The sequence below is a fragment of the Phaenicophaeus curvirostris genome, chromosome 1 (assembly GCF_032191515.1).
Source record: "Phaenicophaeus curvirostris isolate KB17595 chromosome 1, BPBGC_Pcur_1.0, whole genome shotgun sequence".
Taxonomy (NCBI): domain Eukaryota; kingdom Metazoa; phylum Chordata; class Aves; order Cuculiformes; family Cuculidae; genus Phaenicophaeus; species Phaenicophaeus curvirostris.
Genome location: NC_091392.1, coordinates 138,349,334 through 138,368,671, shown reverse-complemented (window position 1 = coordinate 138,368,671; position 19,338 = coordinate 138,349,334). Strand labels below are relative to the sequence as shown.

General features: G+C 37.3%; 1 protein-coding gene across 2 annotated transcripts in view; it reads right to left on the bottom strand.

Annotated features, from left to right (window-relative positions):
- The window catches only part of PPP2R3B (protein phosphatase 2 regulatory subunit B''beta), a 52,349-nt gene extending 33,432 nt beyond the window's left edge, over positions 1 to 18,917 (bottom strand). The window contains exon 1 of one of the 2 annotated variants that reach the window (XM_069875845.1): positions 18,475 to 18,917. In XM_069875845.1, the coding sequence (XP_069731946.1) occupies positions 18,475 to 18,822 (348 nt within the window). In that variant the 5' untranslated portion in view covers positions 18,823 to 18,917. Of the gene's footprint in view, positions 1 to 2,192; positions 2,653 to 18,474 lie in introns of those variants that run through there. The other variant, XM_069875853.1, reaches the window with a different exon arrangement.
- Between the last annotated feature and the right edge of the window lie 421 nt (positions 18,918 to 19,338).

The following is a 19,338-nucleotide window of genomic DNA, read 5'->3' as shown; positions in this document are numbered from 1 at the left end:
GATAGAAATAGCATGAAAAAAATATAAGAATAGAGTAAAAGGATAGAAAAAATAGATTGGGTTCCATTTCTGTGTGATTTTAGCATTCTAATTTTACACCATCTTCATGAACTTTTCTACCTGAAAGCCAACATTACAAGTAGCATAGTAGGTTGTAAGCTACAATGGCAATGAAGCCGAGCAAATTTAAATGACAAAAATATTTCAAATTATACTACAAAAGCTCTAAGCAGTCTAATTTCAACATGAAATTTCTTCAATGATTATGGAGATGATGAATAGCTGTTCTTTAAAACATGCCTAATCCACGAGGAAAACTTTAACATTAACATGAAGCACCAGATAAAGAACTATATCAACAGTTATCAGCACTCTTTTTTTCCAAAAAGGTCTCCTTAAAATCATGAAGTTGACATGAAATACCATTCAAAAAAGGAACCTCATATAAAATACTTCATGTCAAATTAAGCAGAGGCAGGCATCAGATTTTAATTTTATATGCCTATTAAGTCTGTTTTGCCCACAGAATTGTGTCTGTAATGCAGTGTGTGGCTTAACATCCGTTACTCTACAACTGCCATCTACCCAAGAAGTAGAGTCTGGCTAAAAATGAAAAATATTTGTTCATTGCCTGCATTGTAAATTTGTAGCTGTCAGCATGCTAAAACAGAAAAACCCTACAGATCAAACAAGCTGGTTTGGGATGTACTTAGTCGCTTGCAGATATGCATTACCACACTGCATCGACATGCTTTCTAGCTCAACATAAAAAAGCCTGTGAAAGTGCAAGTTATCCAACTATCACTGGATGAAAGACAGATCAAGTTCAGGGGCACCACACAAGGTAATAGTTTGTTTGTTTACAACAGGATGCCATCTAGATTAAACTTGCCTCGTGCTGAGGTGACTAAATATTAATTGATATTGCTACTATTAAGTAATTAAGATAGTATTTTCTTTTTCTGCTATCCCTAAATCAACAAGTTTCGTTCTTTGTCTGCAGCACAAAAAGATTCAAGTCATAAAATGCTTTCATTCACAAGTTTATACTGAATGGCATAAAACAGAAGTGTCAGCACTTGCATTCTGCTTTGCGCAAAGGAATAAATATTGCTTATAAAGCTCAGCAGAAACAAATTTGAAATGATAATATAGAAGACAGAAATCTAACATATTTCTAGGGTCACAGAGCTCTATGTCCCTCTCTTGAAGGTCACCTGAAAGGGACATTAGTTCACTCAATTAAAAGTTAAGTAGCAGGCTATATTTAGAATAATTTTAAAAGCCAGAAATCCTAAGATAATGTAATTTTTATTCAACTGCTAAACTTTCCTCATTAGAAAAGGGTAAAAAGTTACATATACCATCACATATATACCTTCAGCACATGAATTAGAAGTAAAGGTGAGGTAAGGACAAAGCGAATGCTTTCACATACCACCAGAAACCTTAAAAGTTAAGTCTGGTTGAGGAAATACCAGCTTTCAGTTTCTCGAACAGAACAGCTGCATGCTTTTTCTCCCCTCCCAAAACACAGAGTAATCATTCAAAGAGTTTTTAAGTAGTTTTCCTATTAAGTACATGTTTCAAATGCTTCTATTCTCAATAACAAGCTCACTTTAAAATGGTGGGTTTAACTCATTGATGCAAAGCAGCAGAGGGGCACATGGGTACACCATGTCGCAACAACTGATCTCATCCAAATAAAAAGTCCAAACCAAACATAATCTAAGGAAATTCAGGATCATCCAAGTATGAAAGCACCTCTTAACATATCATGCTTGAGTTAGTAACATTACAGCTTACTTCAGTGTATTGCATATGCTCACTTCCAGTAAAAAGTGAATTAAAGTTTCTGGGGAGTTGCATGCAGATTAGGATTACGGACATTAAGGAAAACAGTCTGTACAAGTGTAATAGCACTAAATGCACCAACTCTCCACTGCATATGCCTCTGTGCAAACATCATACTTCATGCTACATGCTTCAGTAAACTCTCCTCATTTTTTGTTTGCAGAACACTACCTAAAGCACATAAAGATTCTTCTAAAGCACATAAAAATCATCATACATTGAAGAGACTATTCAATCCTTCTGGCTGAGCAAGAACTTGCATGTATTTCCTGTAACTTGCGTGTGTGAAGATACAACTTACAACAATAACTTAATTGTATAAGAACTGAAAGACAAACCTGGACCTGCTGAAAAGCTTTCAGTCTCTTCTTGAATCTAGAAGGTAAAACAAAATCACATCCTCGGGCTAGCAATGCCAACTCCTTTCTTAGATCAGGATCTTGCCGCAAAGAAATCTCCTTTATCCTCATGCTTTCGGATTTCATATAATGTCTCTGTGTGCCAGTCCAGGCACTTGAGTCCCAGTAAATAGCAGAGCTGTTGTATTATCACACAGTGCCACTTAAAGCAGCAGCTGCGCCTGAATTCTGTGATGTTATAAGAGAGTCAGCTCAACTTCGCCTGCTCCATACATTAAAGGGAACTTGGCTGGAATTACAAAAACAGATTGGAAAGTCACTTAGGGGGCTTGCCCTTTGGTATACGCATTCCAAAGTCTAAATGAGACAGTACAGAAAAAACCAAACCTGTTTGAAGGAGCATCTATAAAAGCAGCTTCCATTTTTAAAAAAGCAAGCCTTAGAGGAATGCAGAGAGGCCGGCTGTGGTCATTTTGTAGCTTCCTCCTCTTCCCATCCCCCTCAGCTTTTCCTTCTGTCACAAAACACTCACTGTCTAGCTTCAATGAAGTACCTCATCAAAGGATAAAACTTATAACATACCAATTACATTCCTCTTAACTCTTTAGTCCTTTAGCAGGAACCCTATTACACTGAGAAAATGAAGGCAACAACAGAAAACAGCTGCAAACAGACTTTCAGAGTGTCTCACAGTTCCATGACATAGATTTTTATTTTTTTTTTTAAATTCATCTAGATCTGGTATCACAGGAATCTAATCATTCAAATGGTAAGGCAGAAAGCAGCAGCAGAAGTGGGGCAAAATACTACCATGAAGAAAAGCTGCTTTAAATTGCGTTTTACAGTAAAGCTACATTAGAAATATCAGTGATAACAAAATCTGAAAAAACAGGATGATGCTTATATTTTGCTTAAATAGAAGCTTTATAAGCATTAACACCCACATACTATGTTGCATACCCATTACATTTCAGTACCACTAAAGTTAGAGTCAGCTACCACTCTATTTTCAGTTTATTGAATCTGTAATACATTTTTTGGGAGGGCGAGGCCATGTTTTAGTTTACAGCTATCTTCTTCCCAAAAATAGAAACCCAATAAGCTTTTGTAGAAATTAAAGTGACCTTCTGCCCTTCCTCCTTTTAAGGTTTAAGGTAGATTAATTGATAACTGGTTAAGTTTTCACATTTTAAACAGGTATACCTTTAACATAGTAATCTTTAGGAAATGCTACTATTTTGATGAAATATTTTTCAAATATGCCCATTACAGCTCTGGGTACAGCAGCTCTTGCTAGTCGAGTTCAAGCTGTGAACACTCAGCACCCACAAGTTCTCTAAGGTTTTGTTATGTTGCACATTTATTATCTGGACCTTGTCATGCACAAGTTGAGTTACTAATCATAAAAGGAAAAATCTGGCCAGTCTTACTCCGCTTTTGTAACTCATGCTCTAAATAAGGAAACTTATTTAACTCAAAAGTTGTACACAGCCCAAGAAACACTAAAATACCTCTTTCTCTTACTGGACACATTATTTTACCCCATGCTGTGTTATCTGTAACCTTTTGCCCTATTAATTCATTCATAACCATGCTGTCATGTAACATTATATTAAAACCCCACAGAAAATACTCTTGTAAGTTTAAGAAAAGGAAACTAGGAAAAACTACTACTGAAACATAGTTTGTCATAACTGGATCCTTTTTAGTTTATCACACACTGTTAGAAAGTAAACTATTACAAAAAGCCCATTTTCTTGTTGTTCAATTTAGTATCCAGTTTTTCCCACCTGCTTCTTTATTGCAACTCGTTATGAAGATATTTATTTCTTTCGGAAGTGGGAGCACAAGAAAGGAATTGACAAGGCAAGAGTCAGACATGTCGCGGTTGGCATGACCAGGCTATCAAACTGCATTGAGCAAAACTGGCTGTCACTTGCTGACTTTTAGGAAGATCAAATCAACTAACCTGTGATAACCCTTGGGCCACAGGGAAGCCAGTGGGTGGGTTGGGTGTGCAGCATACAACAGCAGCATGCCTGGAACTTGAGACGAAGGACTGAGGTGTTACAGTTATAGAATCTTTCTCTGGCAACAGATCCCCATTCCAGACCAAGATGTTCAGGGAAGGTCAGGAAGGTTGTACTACAAGGCAGATTGCACTTCAGGTTAAGCAAAATAGGCCTTACTTAAAGTAAGGAAAGGTATCTTCTTACCAAAATTGGTTTCTGTTTATACCCTTTTTCACCAGGTGACGTGCTCCCATTCACGACTACATCTCGTTTGAGGTAGCTGTAGTATGTCATTTAGATGACTGAGTGCCACATGGAGAGCTAACATAAAAGACCAAGGCTCCAGTTCACTTGAATCTGCTGGAGGAGCCTCTGCAAGAAATCAGAACTATATTTTGGAAAGAGTTGCAGATTTCCCTCCCATTTTCAAATGGTGCTCAGCATCCACTTAACCAGCATGTTATGAATATTCTGGTTTTTATTGTCACAATATTACTTCACTATGGGACGTTAAGTCCATAGTGAACTATGGACTTTAACTATGGACTTATGGGATGTTAAGTCCCATAGTTAGCAGCCTAATGTTTTAGCACTACCGTCATTACTCTAGTTTCAAACCTAGTAGTCACAGATACCTGTATACAGTATGTTTGTCAAAAGTTCACAGGCTGCAATATATGAAGAATCTACAAGCAACTGAGCATTTAGTTGCAATACATTGACGGAGTAAGCACACCGGCAGCTACTAATCACCTCCCTTTTGCTATCTAAGTAAATAAGGGGTTTGTATTGCCACACGTAAAGAGACAATCATTCATAAAGCAACGTAGTCAACAGCCCCCTAAGATCAGTTTTAACATTTTCTGTCATGAATTGGCTGAAAGAGGGGAAAGGGAAAGTCAGCTTTCATCCAGAGTGTACTAGGAGTGTTTGGGGTATACTGTTACATTTATTCTAAATCTGAATTCTCCCCAGTGAAGGCTATGGCAAAATCCTTTCCTGGGTAAAGGACTGGATGCCAGCCATGAAGCTGTTCAAATACCCTAGCTGCTTATTATTAGCTAGATAAACAGAGAGAAGATGCATGCTCAGAGCTTCCTTCCAAAGCTAAAGATACACACTATGAATGGATCTGACTCAAGGGACTGTGGCTAAAGAGTTTACCACTTAAAAAGAGATGTGAACACACACAGTATCAGTGTAATATTTATGTGGCTTTACTACAGAAGTATTCAATTAAGACAATGATGAGGATCACTAATACTTTGGGTAACATTGAAAAAATGAATCATGAAGAATACCTCAACAAAACCCAAGCATTTGCATATAAAATTGCAATTTCTTTTCAGAAGCATACACTGACAGTAGACTTAAAGTCTTAAGAAATTATGGGGAACTCATCTCAAGTCTTCAGAAAAAAGCATCCACATTAAATATGGAATAATCTGTATACAGCCATACAGAAACTTTAGTTGCTGGAGTCCAGTCTTCAACCCAGTAACAAATGAACCAAGACAACAGAAAGCCTGTTTGGCCTTTGGAGACAATTTAAATAAGGCTGAATAAGCAAGACCAATGGCAACAGTGTGCAACCTAATAGAATCCCCCAGCCTATGATGCTGCAGAAATTAGAGGGGCTCCTGAGCTAACCTTGGAAAGAGAACTGTTGCATCTCTGCAAGAGTCAGCTAAAGGCTTATGCAACTACAGTAACCCTTTCCAAAAGGAATTGATTAGAGAAGGGCAGAAAAGAGCAATCAAGAGGAGATCATTAAGGCAACATAGCATCTTTAACAGTTTAGAAAAAAGATTAAAGAGCATAAATTAGTACTAAAGAGGTATATCAAATGTTTAAAGTGAAAAATGGCAGTACAAATAGTTCATGAAGATTATATACATAAAGTCAAGCGGCTAATGATGCTGAGAAAAACACAGCTACTACACAGAAAAGACAAACAAATCACAAATATACCAAAAGACAGAGAAATGAAAGCAGCAATTCTTTGCTAGACTAGGAAAACAAACAAACAATACAAAAAGCCCTGAAATACTGGGTTCACTTTTTCCTCAGCCTTCACAAAAGACTGTGAATAGACTATCACGATTATTTGATATTATTCAGAGGTATTTCTAGGCCAGATAGTCCACACTCAGCCTTTGATCTACTGAAAGATGATAGAACTAGATATGCACCATTATGTGCACAAAAATTAGACAGTTGATGGATAATCATTTGGATTCCAACAGACCAAAGCTCCTCAGACTGAACTTCTAACAAATCTAACCCAATGTCTGCAAAACATATTGTGTAAAAGTAGTTGTAAACATAACACTTCAGTAAACAAGATGCTTGCTGAATAGATGCACTGTTTATGCTAGTCTGCAGATCTTTAACCCTGCAGACCAGTGACAGCCTGCGGATCATTGCTGTAACAGTAGTTCTCAAGGTACTGAGTAAAAACTAAGGGGAAGGATTAGAAGGCAATGTCCATCTCAGATGTTATCTTATGACCTACTAAATGAAAAAACACAATTTAAGTAGGCTTGGTAGCATCTGCAGTACCTTTCTGCTTAACAATATATATAGCAACATCCAGAGCTGACATAGTTTAAATAAATGAATGAAGAATGATAGTGCTTCTCTTTAGGAAGCATTCTAAGTTCCCTCTCGAGTCTTCAAAAAGGCCCTTGCAGAGAAATATATCTTTATAGCAATGGACTAAAGTCTCAGTTGTCCAAGTGTGTTATTTTTTACATTATTACGAGCAATAAACAAAACATTCCTTTCTCAGTAGACTACAGTATATAGCAAGATTTATTGACCTTGAATATTAGTAAAGCAGGCACTGTAAAACATGGAACGTTTAGAGAATGGGAAAATACAAGAATAAATGAGAAATAAAAAGGAAAATTCTGCTTTTTTTCCATATAACTGCCTAAGCAATTAGGAGCATTAGCATCTATTGACAAGGTGACGCACTTGGGCGGTGGGGACAAACTTCTCAAATTACTGATTTTTCTATATTGAATTCACAAATACTGTTTTTAATTTTCATTTCCCACCCCCTCATCTTCCCCAACTCTATCCTGAAATAAGAATGGACAAGTTTGTAGCCTATCCACCCTTACATTGATGAACAAGGAAGGGGGTTTAATGGGATCCCAAATAATCAGTTTTCCCAACTCTTAACTTGCTTCTTGCTAGTACCTTCCCATTTCTAACTGTTTGGTATGGGAAGAGAACGAGATGACAATGCACTTGTGAGCTGAACAGAATAACTATCCATCCCTAACTCCCCTTTGGATGAGTCACCCCTTTTCAGCAATACACTGAAAAAGTCTGCAACGTCAAGAACACAGAAGGAATCACGTCATTATGCTCATATCCAGCTACCCCAAATTGATTGTTACCATTAATGTTACCAATAACTGTTCTGACTATGGTATGCTACAGCAATGATCTGTTAAATGTTGTCACTGTGCAATTAAGAAGCCTACCCTCACAGGGAGAAATCGATCCCTTGACTTTGGAAGGAAGTTCATGTTAATCTGGATCTATATATCTACTGTTTTCTTCGAAGATGCAATGTCTCTCCTGTAGGACATGCAGACAATTTAAAAACATGGAAGCCTTGCATATGCGTGCCTTCTCTAATGATTATTTAAATTTTCCAGTACTCTTGGATTAGACAAGGCAATGCCTGGAGATTCTTTCCACAGTTACTGGAAGAATTCAGAATTTTTAGGAAGCAAGACAGTGAATAAAAAGACACCAGCTAGACCTGAGATATATGGGCATGTTGGTAGTGCTCAGGAAAGATGGGCTGATCAGATTCTCTGTGCAGTATCACAAGAATGCCATGTATGTACACCACGCCATGGGCTGTTATCAGATTATAAGTAATATCAGATACATATCACCTTGCTGTGATTACACTGCCTGGACTCCAAAGAGATAGCATGGACCTTTTTAGATTGCTAACTGTATCTGGCAGACTAACTTCAGCAAGCGTCAAAATTAGATACTGTAAAACTGAAGCCTAACAGTTAATGGATGGTTTACATTCCTTTCAGAACAGTGCTCATTCTCTGCCATTTTAGGAAAACAATATGAGTTTACATTTTATTTATTTGTGTATAGCATAAACTGATTTTTAATTGAAACAGGTTGTTGGAATGGTACTCTACAGATAGAATCTATTTACTATTCATTATCTTCAGATGATCCTATTCATCACCCCAGAATTGATGGTGCTGAGGTGGCTACTGAACAGAGGAAGGCATAAGCAAAATATCTAGTATGCATTATACAAGTTCAAGTCACACTTGCTGTAATAAGATGCTGGGGTTTTAATTTTTAAATGAACCATGACGCTACAGAGACTAATATCCACGGAGGAAGCTATAGTCCACAACATACGTATTTGTAACTTTACCAAGGTAAGCCTTTGCATAGCTGAATCAGTTGAAATGAAGAATCAGTTCTGGCTAGTTTGGAATGCCACTGAGATTTTCCTACAGGAAGCAACAGCTTCTATAATGGAGTGTAATATTATGCATTATGGAACTTTTCAGTGTCACACAGGCCATTTTGGATATTTAGTAATTTCTAGATAGGTATTTACTTTGCATCCCCTCAATTTTGAAATTGGCATAGTAATATGGTATAAAGAACTTGAACGACAATGTTTTGTAATTGTCCAGCAACTTATTTAAACATTGCATCAGCTGTTCAGTATTTCAGCATTTTGACATGAAGTGAATTTTCAATTAAACTGTTCAAAAACATCTACATATCAAAAGTTCATAGTTTCCAAAACTAGAATGACTGGTATATGAAAGTACAACCACTACTTTAATTCCAGACTTACCTGACATTTAATTTAGTCCCCGAAATCACAAGAGAGTAGTTTTGAGTCAACATCTGCAGGACAGCTTCTTGCTTATGCTTTTGCTTAAGATTTTGGTCCCCAAAGTTCTTAAAGCAAAACCAACAAATCAGGAATCTTAAGATTCAGACCTTGTTCTACAAGTCGGTCAATAAGATGACAGATTGTAATTTAGCAACCAACAACGCGATTTCTGGTGGAATTCCTATACAGCTAAACTAACACTATTGTGTTGATTATGAATCAGTATGAAATCATTGCTGACACGGGAAATCGAGAGACAACCAAAACAATACTGGTTTCTGCAGAGCTAAATGAAAAGCCATACACTTCCAAACTTGCAAGCAGGTTACATGGTAAAGTGATACCAAAAGTGTTAGCAAATACAACGAAGACTCATTTTGGAGTTTTGCAAAGCAAGCATCCTTTGTCAAGCCTGGGCAACATGTGGGAGTGATCTCCATCAATCATGCACTATGAGACAAGGGCTGGTAACACAATATTTCCCACTTACATGCGCATGTATAAGTCTTCCCAGAAATCTTATGCATATTTTATTACTTTCCAAGTTCTAATTTGAATGTTATTATGAAACTTCACAACAGTCAAACCCCTTGCTAATTTGGAGCTGGCTTTGCTACCTTAAGGTAGGCAGAAACTCCAAACAAAGGTGATGACAGAAGAAGAGACATCTGTTCAGCACAGATCATACTGAACAGAAAATGTTGTCATTTTCAAAGACAGCATCTAGAAAAAACACTGTCTAAAAGAAAACTTGCTATCAGAGGGACATTGTGTTTAACTTCCAAAGAAAACAATTACTTAGACGAAACTTCACCTTAAATCAAAATATTCCACTTTTTGTAATGGTAATTATTTCTTGTATCAAAAGAACAAAGAACAGAAGGAAGACAGAGCACAGAAGCTGGCCTCTGGTAACCAACTGAACTTTAGTTTGCTGTATGATAACTAAAGGGGCAACCATTACACATGAAGAAATAAGACTTTGGTATCATAAGCTAACTTAGAGGTGTAACAACACAAATGCATTGCCAGAACAGCAACGGTACTCTTTAAGAGCAATTTCTTCCATTCTTTATCAACAGAAATCTTGATGTGAGTTTTTTCAAGCATTCTAGAAAACCCTCTTAAAATACTAAGTTTAATTAGTTACTTGATAACTGAGCAAGTAGTCAAAATTTTAGGATGCATCCTTTAGTGTGTTAATAGCAAGTAAGACCAGAAAATTGGTGATTTTTTTTTTTTAAATCTCAAGTTACAACATAAGACTTCCAGAAGTATTTGCTGTAAAAGATGACTATTCATGAACAATATTAGGAGGTGGAAGTAACAAAAATCTAGCCCATCAAGTGTGTTCAACTTTACTTAATTTCAGAGTTTCCCTAGTTCTTAGTCAATGAAGTATGGCACAAGGATGAGGATTCCTTATTATATCAGTGATCGCCTCTAGTAGAAATGTTTAAAAAATCTACAATTTTAATTGTTTATCAATACAAAGCTAGCTTCTAAACTGTTTTCCTGATTCTGCTGAATTCTAAAATCAGATAAAGTAATTTTGTAAGTTCCACAAGCCTTGTTTTGCCAAGATAACATCAAGAAGTCCCAACTGAACCTTGTTCATGGGGGGCACACACACAACTCCAATTCGTAGATACTTGGCAATGTTTCCCTCACCACCCAGTCAGGTCCTTCCCTGCATTCTCCTTGCGTATAGGTTTCTACAAATGTTGTAAACGTCTTGTAGTATTCCAACTCGTCTAATTTGTTGCCTAAAAATCAGCCAGTTTCTAGAGAGGGCTGCATAGAATAAATACATAACGCTATTTCCATATGAAAAGAAACTAGAGGAGTATGCACAAGGTTATTTAAGCACATATATCAGCAGTGCTAAGAGCCCAGTATTCCTGCAAGTACCTCTGCTCATGGAATGGTACACAGGTGGCTCTACAGTTGCTAGCTATTTTTTTAATGTAGAATAGTAATTGCTATGCAAAAGGGGCACATCTAACATGAAGCACCAGAACACGCTTTAAAAACATCTCTTGGTCACTGCTTAGCTTTCTGTGGACCCTTTTTAAGTTTTATTTTCTGTTCACAGAATACAAACTGATCTTGTCTACCCAAGGCATTAATACCATCTCGTTAACTTGAAGCCAAGGATACCGTACTAATCCAACCAAGCACAAATTACATATTAATTACATATTGTGCCACAGTTAGAACATTAAATTTAGTAACCATTTTTTGTGGACTGCAGTAAATGAGCTCTTAACTGATACTTTCTTGAATCAATGCAACTACTTGTCTAATTTTCATTGAATTTTTCAAGACAGTTGTGTGCGCAAAGCCTCTAAATTTTCAAGACTCAGACATATAAAGTTACCATTGGTATTTTGCAGATTTTTCTCATACCATTGCTTCCTAAAAAATTTTGTGCAGTCATTAACTAGATCTGTCAGTGGACAAACTAGTTCACTGGATGAACTGCATTAACAATTTTGTATGCCCACACATACTTTTGGCCTCAAGCTTATTTCTTGCTGACAAAGTGTAGGGCATATGGAGGGGGTTCTCAAAAATGTAAGACAAGTTCTCAAGCATTATTGAATGAAAAAAGGAAAGCTATTTCCTCTATATCAATATCTAGTTTCCTCCCAGACTGACCACCTGTTAGAAGAATGAAGTATTTAAATGACTGATGTAAAGCTATAATTAAGCTTAAATGTTCCAAAAGACTGGGCAGAGAGAAGCAACTGGAAGTAAGTAGTGATCGCGTACAGCTATGAATTTTTTTTGATTGCTTGCTTTTAAGTGACAGTTACACAGGGGAGAGTGCCTGTGATTAATGCATTTCATCCACATATCTGAATTTGTCCTGTGTCAGGATTCAGGCAAATATTAAATTTGAAGAAAGCCACGGGTAATTCTGAATTCAATTTTTCAGCACTAGAAATGCCAGTACCTCTTAAGACTGGATGCAGCACATAAGAAATATTTATGAGTTTCCAGTAGGACAGAAATATCTCCTCTTGCAAGTGCAACTGCCACTTCAGAGGACAAAAGACCACTATTTCTTTTAACAAAGCACAATGTGTAAGCAGAATTAATACTACTGCTAAGAAAAGTGTAGCATTTATGTCCCAGGGTACAAGATGCAGTCAGAATAAAGAGCACTACCAAAAAGCTACAACAGTGAATAACTTTTAGTTTCTAATTTATACATAAAATGAATAGTGAGTTCTCTAATCAGGATAATTATTCTTCTATTCCAAGCTATTCAGTACTGCAAAGCTTAAGATGAATAACATACTATCAGTGCTGCTTATGCTGACTACTGTTCTTTCACCACACTTGAAACTAATAATGTTTTTCTAGGAACACCTATAGCTGCACTCTTCCAGACCTTAATATGAACTTCTGGCTGTCCTTCCTTTGCTGGCACCATAGAAGGACCTTTATTGTGAACACACTAGTGCTGACATCTGTCATAGTACCCTGTTATCATCAGAAAAGTACATCAGTTTGATACCAGGTTATTTACAGTCTGCCTTTAAGTCATGGGCTTGAGTTGGGAGCCAAGTCCACCACACCCCCCACTTAGTGATGGGACATGGTACTATTAACACTTGCTTGGCATAATACAGAGTTAGGGACTGTATGTGCTAGACCATGTTCATTCCTGCGAAGCATAAGCTGGTGTGCAAAGCAATGCTAACACAGCTTACGTAAGCCAGACTTAGTAGTTAACAGTGCTTCTAGCATTAAGGTATAGTAGGTGGCAACTCAAATGTAGACAACATACAAAACTAGACACTTGAAATGTCAAGGCAGATGTCAAACCTTAACTACTTCAGTGAAAAGCTGTCAGGATTCACCACTCATTCCTCTTACTTTTCTGGCATTTTACGAACATCATTTCTCTTATTGGTAGTAAGAGATGATCAACCAAAAGACTTACAGCAAGCCTGCAGAACATAGAAAAACACAAAATCGTATAGCTTGGAAAAGACCTTTAAGATCATCAAGTCCAACTGTAAACCTAACATTGCCAAGTCCACCGCTAAATCACACCCCTAAGCACCACATCTTCATGCCCACTGCCTTGGGCAGCCTGTTCCAATGCTTCACCACTCTTTCAGTGAAGAATTTTTTCCTAATATCTATTATGAACCTCCCTTAGCACAACTTGAGGCCATTTCCTCTCGTCCCATCACTTGTCACTTGGAAGAAGAGACCAACACCCACCTTACTACAACCTCCTTTCAGGTAGTTGTAAAGGGCAATAAGGTCTCCCTTCAGCCTCCTTTTCTCTAGACTAAACAACTTCAGTTCTCTCAGCTGCTCCTCACACCATTTCTGCTCCAGACGCTTCACCAGCCTGTTGCCCTCCCCTGGAGACACTCCAGGACCTCAGTGTCTTTCTTGGGCCCAAAACTGAATGCAGTATTCAAAGTGTGACCTTACCAGTGCCAAAAATAGGGGCACAATCACTTCTGTACTCCTGCTGGCCACATTATTTCTGATAGGAGCCAGGATGCTGTTGGCCTTCTTGGCCACCTGGGCACATTGCTTGCTCATGTTCAGCTTGCTGACAACCATCATCCCCAGGTCCTTTTCTGCCAGACAGCTTTCCAGCCACTCTTCCCAAAGTGTTGCATGGGGTTGTTGTGGCCACATGCAGTTAAACCTCATACAGTTGGAGATGGGATAGTCCACCACTGGTTTAAAGGATGCAGCTTTAAGCCTAGCTGCCCTTTAATTCAAGTCATCAAAAGAACTGATTTCTTGCAATAAACAAGTTATTATGCTCAAACTTTAGTCAAGGTTTAAATGTTTCGCTCTAGTCTCCCCTTAATCTAAAATGTTTCCAAGTAGTAGGCTCCAGTTGAATCTACTAACTGGTAACAAAAATTTCGTAGCAATGGAAAAAAGCTATGCATCAATATAGTAAAACAATAAAAAAATTACAAATTACAGAAATACAGGGCTATGAGCTTCAATAATTGTCACCAGATAAGAAGCAGGAACAGTATGCTTATCAAGCAGATACTTCTTGGTTTGGTTTCTGTGTACCTTTATATCAAAGGCTGACCCTGCAGAGAAACGGAAAATAACTTTGAAGTATTTCAGATCATATCACATTCTCTCTGTGCCACTAGCCCCTCAAATGCCTATAGGGAATTCTGTGAATTGTTTCCCCAGATGCCTTGCACACCAGCTGGTTAGGATTAAACATCTTGCCTGCGGCATCTTTTAGGCCTCCAGGCCTGGCATTTTTGACAATGTGATGAACAGTGTACAATTGTGTATACCCCATTTGTTTAAGATAATCTAGAGTGCCAGAAACACTGTTAAATCCATTTACAGTAGTGATAAAGGTTAAGAGAAAGCTAGTCTTCAAGTGTGAAAGTTACAGCTCTGGAGTTTCCTTTCTTCACAACAATACTCATAAAATATTCGAGACTTCAATGTTGATATTCTTGTATGTTTCTGATTTTCTGTTATTTTAATAGAATTAGTACACACAAATCACAAGCCTACTTGCAGAATACTAATCGCTAGCAAGTACTTCACACCAGAGATCGACTTTGCAATTGCGGCATTTGTACAATGGATGCAGTCACTGACCTCACTCTGAATGACATCACGCAAGTGACAGGAAGTACCTCTCCTAAAGGGAAAAAAACCCCAAACAACTAAAGAAGCACTGTTTTGTTCTCACTTGCACCAAAACACACTATAAAATGAATTTTCATGGTAGAGTTCTGTCTAGATTTTGAAATGTGCATGTGGATTAAGCCAATAGTTTATTCTGAATTAGTTTTTTCCCAGGACCTTAAGTGGCCTGTCCAGGTGAACAAATTCCTGTTTGAAGTACCTCAGGTTTTTGTTCATCTTTAGGTTAAAGAGCATGTAGGTTCTTTCATTATTTGAGAAAGTACTTTGGACTTGCTAATCAATGGTGGGCTTCAACTATCTTGAAAGACAGCGAATTCTCCTCTGACAAGACATTACTTTTTCAGCAAAAACATGTGGCAGCTTCCAAATTTTGGTTAAAAATATAACTTTCAAACTTCAACTACAAGCTAACGTCTGAAACAAAGACCTCCTTGAATACAATAGCTGTCAGCTACAGCACTTTTAATGCTGTTTAACAGCTGCCATCAGAACACCAACTTATTTTGCTTATATGCTTCTGTTTAAAGTGTTAACAATTTAATACTGAATTTGTTTGAAGACTGATCTTCCAAGAATGCTTCCAATTTGGCAAAACATTTTTTTCTAACAAGCACAGAAACTTGTTAGCATGAAAATGTGATTTCCTACACATTTACACTTACTACCCAGTAATAACCTGAGGATGGCAGTTCTCAGTGATCAGCTTTATTGTTTGGTGCCCTTCAAAAAAAGTTTCAGGAACATTTTAAGAAACAGGAAAACCTTACCCGTAATCAAATCCAGTCATTCAGCTCAGAGATATTGAAATGTATCCTGCCAAGATGAGTTTACTGCTCAGATCCTGCATTATGAGAATTCCTGAATACAGTAAGTTTAATAAAAAGATGCCCGAGTTGACTTACATAGTCCTAAAAGAAATATTTCTCCACCTCTTTATGGCTGGATGTAAAAGCCCTTTCCTAACATCCTTAGGCATATACAGTTAAGAACATTAACTTTTATCATTTTCTAGGACTGCTACTTAGAATTTAAATCTGTATTACTGGAACAACAGTACAAGGTTCCTTTTTTAAAAAGCTATCTGAAACATTTTCTTCTATTTATAGAAATGAGATGAAGACCTAAAACTTAAACTCAAACAAGGTAGGTAAAATCATTGTGGCTTGTTGTGTGAAAGATTTAGCAGATGTATTAATTTTGACACTGCAGCAGGTAGTTTATGGATGTACGAGAAGGAAAAGAGGTATTTTTAATTTTTGTTTCTATGAGAAAATACATTGTCATGGAAGAACATATAGTTACACAACTCTTGGTGATATTTTACGTGCTGATGCCTGCTCCAAACGTAATTTACACTTCTTAAAGATTAGGAATCGTTTGGATGAAGCTTCAGCTCAGCTGAAGAATAAAGCCATAAATAAATTTCTTATTGCTTGGAAACTTGCCTCTGCCCCCAAACACTAACAACCTAACACTCTAGGTTCTCTTTCAGCACTACACAAACAGTTCCAATTAAGTAAAGAATGCTACTCTTCATTAATCTCTTGTAGTTCTCCATGGGATCTACTTAAAGTGATCAATTAAGACACACGAAGACAAATTACAGTACACAACTCGGTGATCAAATACATCAAGTAGCAGTGGCTTTTAGTGAAAAACTCTGTCTGCTTTTATCCAATACAAGAATAAACTGAGCATCTTGTAACTTTCTACATTTCACTAGAACAGCAAACATAATAGGGCTAACAAACAAACAAAAAAATTGTTCTGCCAAGCTAGTGATTACACATAAAATACAACTCCCTGTTATAATAAAGTTATAGTAAAGACAAAGTCTAGACTGGAAGTGGAATGTCTTGAAACTAAGTTGAAACTACGAAGTGGGGACTTGGAAGCTAGATTTGAAAATTAATATTTATGAAATCAAGGCAGCACTTCAGATTAAAGGTTTTAGTGCAAAATAGTAGTCACATTGTTACTCCTGTGGGTCAAAAGGTAAGTATATACACATTCAACACTAAAAGCAGGCAAGTTACCAACACTCTTAAAGGTCCTCGGCTTTAGGCTGTCTGTCCTTATCAACCTGAGAAGGCTTGTCTGGGACACCAGTAGGGTTAGCCAGCAATAGAATCGAATACCAGGGTATGTACAGTGATTGGGAGTGGTGACCATTTACAACTTCCCCAGTATTATTAAATGACACAGCTTTATAGACCTATAGCAGAAACAGCATGCCTCTTAACAACTCCTTTGATATAAGGTAGATCATACATGCAATGCTTAGTTTTGTCAGTCACCACATAATTTTCTAGTTTTTTTTAAAATTTGTTTTTAAACAATCTATGAAAAGGAGTAGAAAGTAGATTGAACTGAACTGCAAGTTTAAAAATGAAAAAAGAACATGAGGTTGGGGGCAGGGGCGCCATTCTTGTACAGAAGGCATTGTCTATTATAAATCAAGAACTTCTTAGAAAGGAAGCACTGAGTGTACCATGCAGTACCAAAACAATTACTTATTAATATGCAGATCCAGTGGAGCCAAATTTGAGTCTTGTACTAACAATAGTGCCTGGTATCATTAGACAAAGGAATATTTGTAGTCAAGGCAGTATGTTATAAAAATAACACTAAAAACAAACATGGGGATCTACATTTGTCCACAATTTAATTTCATTTAACAGTGGCAGGGCCTGTTAAAGAAAGCATGGCATCTGAAGCATCAGCACCTGGTTTGGGTTACCTCTGGCAAAAGCAAGTTAAACAAGAGTTACACAGCAACTGTGATCTATCTAGTAAATTAAACAGCCTTTGTAAACGACTATGTCTGATACAATGCTAGATATTTTTTTTAATATAATATGTGAGGAATATTTCATGAATGACACCTGGTTAGTTATGGCTATCTGACATATCCATCCAAGTTTTGGCTTTTACAATTACTTCTCTTTCATTGTGTGACTCTAAATACGGGTCCTCCCCAACACCAGACACTGCGCAGTGGACACAAGGACGTTATTGAAAACTACTTTTTATTATAAGACTATATCTAGCTTTTCCAGCACTTCTAGTTTGATCATAAATGTTCAGAAATACAAGAGCACAGATAGCCCTAACCTTACTGCACAGGAGAGGTAATACTCCAGAAAGCAAGAATCAATTGGTTTGGCTTTTCTTTATGCTGCACACACTAAAGCAAACGTAACAGGTAAACTCGCTGCAAAGCAGATCAGTATTGCATGATGCTTGAAATTATAGCTCAAAAGCGGGGTAGATACACCAAATCTAATCAGCTGTACTGGATATGGAATTTTTTAAGACTACTTCCACTCTGCAGTTTTAAAGAACAAGGGCAACATTGCTCTTGACAGAAAAATTATTGGAAATAGAAAAAATTCATTCTTCCTTTTGTTTCAGGCATGTATGACTTATAAAAAGCAGCAGGGCTGCAAGGAGCCAAGACAGTCTTTTGGAAGTTGTGGCCATCTAGCCATTAGTGCTAATGACACAAACATTGACATTTTATGTTCAGTGCTGCTGCTTCACTACACTCCCAGCAACTTCTGTGAAGAAACTAATTTCCTGCATAATTTGCCAACAGAACAAACACAGAATTCACTTTTATTTAAGCAAATAGGTCAAATAAGTAAGAAAAAAAACTTACTACTTTGGTTCCCGAAGATCGACGTGTTGCTCTAACAGTAGAGACGTTCCTTGTGCTGGCTGGAGTTGCCAATGGAAGAGTAGTGGAAACTTGAGGGGGATTGAAAGACATCAAAGGCAGTATGGTATCTTTTGATATGCATTGCTTGGAACTGGAATTTTTACTAGTGCACCTCTCATTTTTACGATTTCCTGAATGTCCATTATCAATCTCTGTTTTCTCCTCGTTCTTGATTATTCTCAAGCCTTCCTTTAGCATCAACTGAGTTGCAGGCTGACTCAACCAGCAAAAAAAGAGTTCATCCACCTTCATTTTCAGTACAGGTTGCAAAACTTTCCCAGGTGACATCTTCTACCAGTTTCCTTTTTTGTTGGATCCAAGTCAAAATAAAACCTTGACATTCATCTACTTATCCCACTTGATTTCCAGCGTTTCACAGACTGAGTTCCTGTTAAGAAAACCACTATTACTTAATCTTACAGTGTTGATATTTATTCCCTCAAGGTACCAACAGGTGTTGGGACATGCACCCTAACATGTGACCACAACAACATTTTCTAAGTGTAAGCCACTAATCAGTGAGAATCAAATCCAGAGGACAATTTCTTACAAAGCCTACTGTGTAAATGACGGAGACTGAGAAAAACTGACTGCAGTTTCTTTCTCTCCAAAGAGAGGTTGCTAACAAATCATCTCCAAGAACATACACTTCTTACGACAAATAGCCTTGAAAATACTTATAACTGAACCTGCCAAGAACTAAATGTCTTACCAGTTTATGCAAAGCATTGGTGATAGTGTAATTAAAATTTAAGAAGCAAGCCTTTCAGTCAAAATATTTAGAGCTAGGGTTGAAGGCTCAAC